The sequence below is a fragment of the Otolemur garnettii genome, unplaced genomic scaffold, assembly GCF_000181295.1.
Source record: "Otolemur garnettii isolate 467f Iridium unplaced genomic scaffold, OtoGar3 scaffold00273, whole genome shotgun sequence".
Classification (NCBI taxonomy): Eukaryota; Metazoa; Chordata; class Mammalia; order Primates; family Galagidae; genus Otolemur; species Otolemur garnettii.
The window spans coordinates 1,100,704-1,103,186 of record NW_003852668.1 but is presented as its reverse complement, the minus strand read 5'-3'; the positions used below and the strand labels follow the sequence as shown (position 1 = coordinate 1,103,186).

Below are 2,483 nucleotides of genomic sequence, written 5' to 3'. Positions count from 1 at the left end.
TTGAAATGGGGAAATGAAAGAGAATAGGAACATACCAAAAAAGAAGCATTTTAAGGAAGGATGTGTTCTTCCAGAGCGGATCAAAGATTTAAGTGTACAAAGGGGTGAGAAGAATATATTGATGCATATTAGGAGAAAAACAAGAAAGAAAGGAAAAGAGATAAGCTTTATGAATATTATATTTTCTGTGTGGTTCTAGCATTTCCTGCTTTCTCATCTCTAAGTACAAAAATACGATTTACCACATGGAGTTGTGGCGTAGATTAAATGAGATAATATATCATTGCTGTCATTATATCTCCAAATACAGAATTATTATGAATAAGAGAGTAAGAAAAAATTGCTCCCAAAATGAGAAGAAGAAAATAGCTATAAATTCAAAGATCTATTAGCAAAATGAATGAGAATATATGGAAAGATGATCACTGTGAGTAATACACAAACGTTTCACGATGGGAGTGTCTCAACGATCACAACCCACCTCAGGGAGTTTGTGGGGAAATTGTGGCCTAGAGTGTTGGTTGATGCAGCTTATTCAGGAGAAGAGTTTGGCCTCCACTGTTAACATGTGCAAAGGGCCTGCTCCTATGCAGTCTGATCCCCACACCCCCACTAACTTGAATCTTTGTTTTGGAGAATGTACAAAATGCATAGAAATGCACATTACAAAGCCTTGAGGGTCAGGTAGCAAAGGGTGGTTGGCAGCGCCCCCTGGCGGGTGGGAGTGGGGCGACCTGAGCGTGCTCCTCACTCTTGCCTATCCAGGGTTTTCTGTACCGGGCTTTGGGCTTCCCCTTGGCCACTGGCCTGGAGGCCAGCAAGGTGGAGGTCCTGCTACTGGAGCTGCTGTACAAGACGGACTACAGCAATGACTTCGACCGCGAGGTGAGGGTGCCTGCAGTCCCTCCTGTCCACCAGAGACCTCTGATGCCTTTGGGGGACGTGTGTTCATGTGCCCGTGTGCATGTGTGTGAACATGCGTGTGTGCCCAGGCTCACGTGTGTGTGGGCTCCTCCTCTCCTCCCGCCCCTGCCTTCAACCCTCTCGCTGGCCGGGTCTTCCTGCAGGGCGTGATTCTGTGCTTTGGCCTGTGTGCCCGCGGCCAGGTGAAGACGGTGCTGAACGTGCTCCATGAGTTTGAGGACAGGATCCAGGAGTCGGAGCAGTCCTGGCAGATCAGCGCTTGGCGGGTAGGGCCCCCGAGCTTGGCAGCCAGGTGTCGGAGCCTCTTGGCTCCCGGCTCTCACACCTCCTCCATGCCCTTTCTAGATCTCAGCAGGGAACTCCCCTTCCAGGTCTCTTGTTGCCAAAATGACCGAGATCTGGAGGCTTCCTCTGACAGAGCTGTGTTCCTGGATCGGCTAAGATTACAGGGTGGGGCTTTCCAGGACCCAGATTCTGCCAAGGAGCCCTACCCCTTGCTAATCTTGGTGCAGTCTTCAGACGAGCAGTGACGGTCCCTGGGTGCAGGTTGGAAATGTAGAGTCCCAGGCCCTGCCCAGCCCCCCAAGATCTGAAGAAAATGTCCAGGGAGCGCTCAGTGGATTCAGGGATCCCCCAAGCTAGGGTGGAGCGGCTACATGTGCGTGAGAATGCGGAGGCTGGTCCACAGGCAGGGGGCTGCTCAGGGGTGAGGCAGGGTTTGGAGCCAGACAGCCCTTGGCCCCTGCCTGCCAAGGGGGTGGTCCCACAGGCTGGGAAACCACCCCAAATGCCCATGCCTCAGGCTTTGCTCTTGACCTTGGCTCATTTCTTGGGGCCTGGGGTCATTTGGATGGAGAGTGTCTCAGAGCGTGTCAGGCTTCTGCCCCAGCTTCTCTGCCAAGCAGGATGTGAGACTCAGACTCCTAGTTACTGGCCAACAGGGCATGGGCACTTGTGTACCCTGTCCACGGTGGATTTGGTGGGCTCCACACCTCCCTTCAGAGAGTGTGTGTGCCAGAAGGCATGGCCGAGGCTGTTAATTTTTGCTAGATGCACTCTGGCAGGTGAAGGCCTGGAGCGTGTGAGCTGCCTATGTCTGTGGTTGCCACGCAAATCTCCCACACAGTGGAGGGTGGTCCTGGCAGCTGTTGCTGGGTGAAAGCCTCCCTGGGGCTGGGCCCTGGCCTATCTTGCTTACCCTGTGTGCCCAGTGCCTGGTGTGTAGCAGGTGACCAATATAATTGTGCTCAGAGAATGAATATAGGCATGACTAGGTGCCTGGGCATTTTAGGCACCCAGAAAATGGTCAGTGGAAGCATGTTCCACTGATTCAATAGGTCCTTTGGTCCTGGGGCAAGAGCCCCAGCTCTCCCCAGCAGTGCTTCCCCTTTGGTTGGCCTTGCAGAAGGACCACCCCTGGAGGCGGGAGGCGGTGAAGAGCGCCCTCATGGTGATGTACAGCTGCGTGGCCTCCTACTGCCACCCCCAGATGCTCCTCAACCACGTGGACAGTCCTATCACCTCCAAGATCATTCACCACTACTCCAGCAGCTGCCAGG

General features: G+C 53.3%; 1 protein-coding gene across 1 annotated transcript in view; it reads left to right on the top strand.

Annotated features, from left to right (window-relative positions):
* The window catches only part of MROH2A (maestro heat like repeat family member 2A), a 55,662-nt gene that overhangs the window by 26,325 nt on the left and 26,854 nt on the right, over positions 1-2,483 (top strand). The window contains exons 19-21 of the mRNA XM_023508753.1: positions 766-885; positions 1,068-1,190; positions 2,330-2,483. Coding sequence (XP_023364521.1) covers positions 766-885; positions 1,068-1,190; positions 2,330-2,483 — 397 coding nt within the window. The remainder of the gene's footprint in view (positions 1-765; positions 886-1,067; positions 1,191-2,329) is intronic.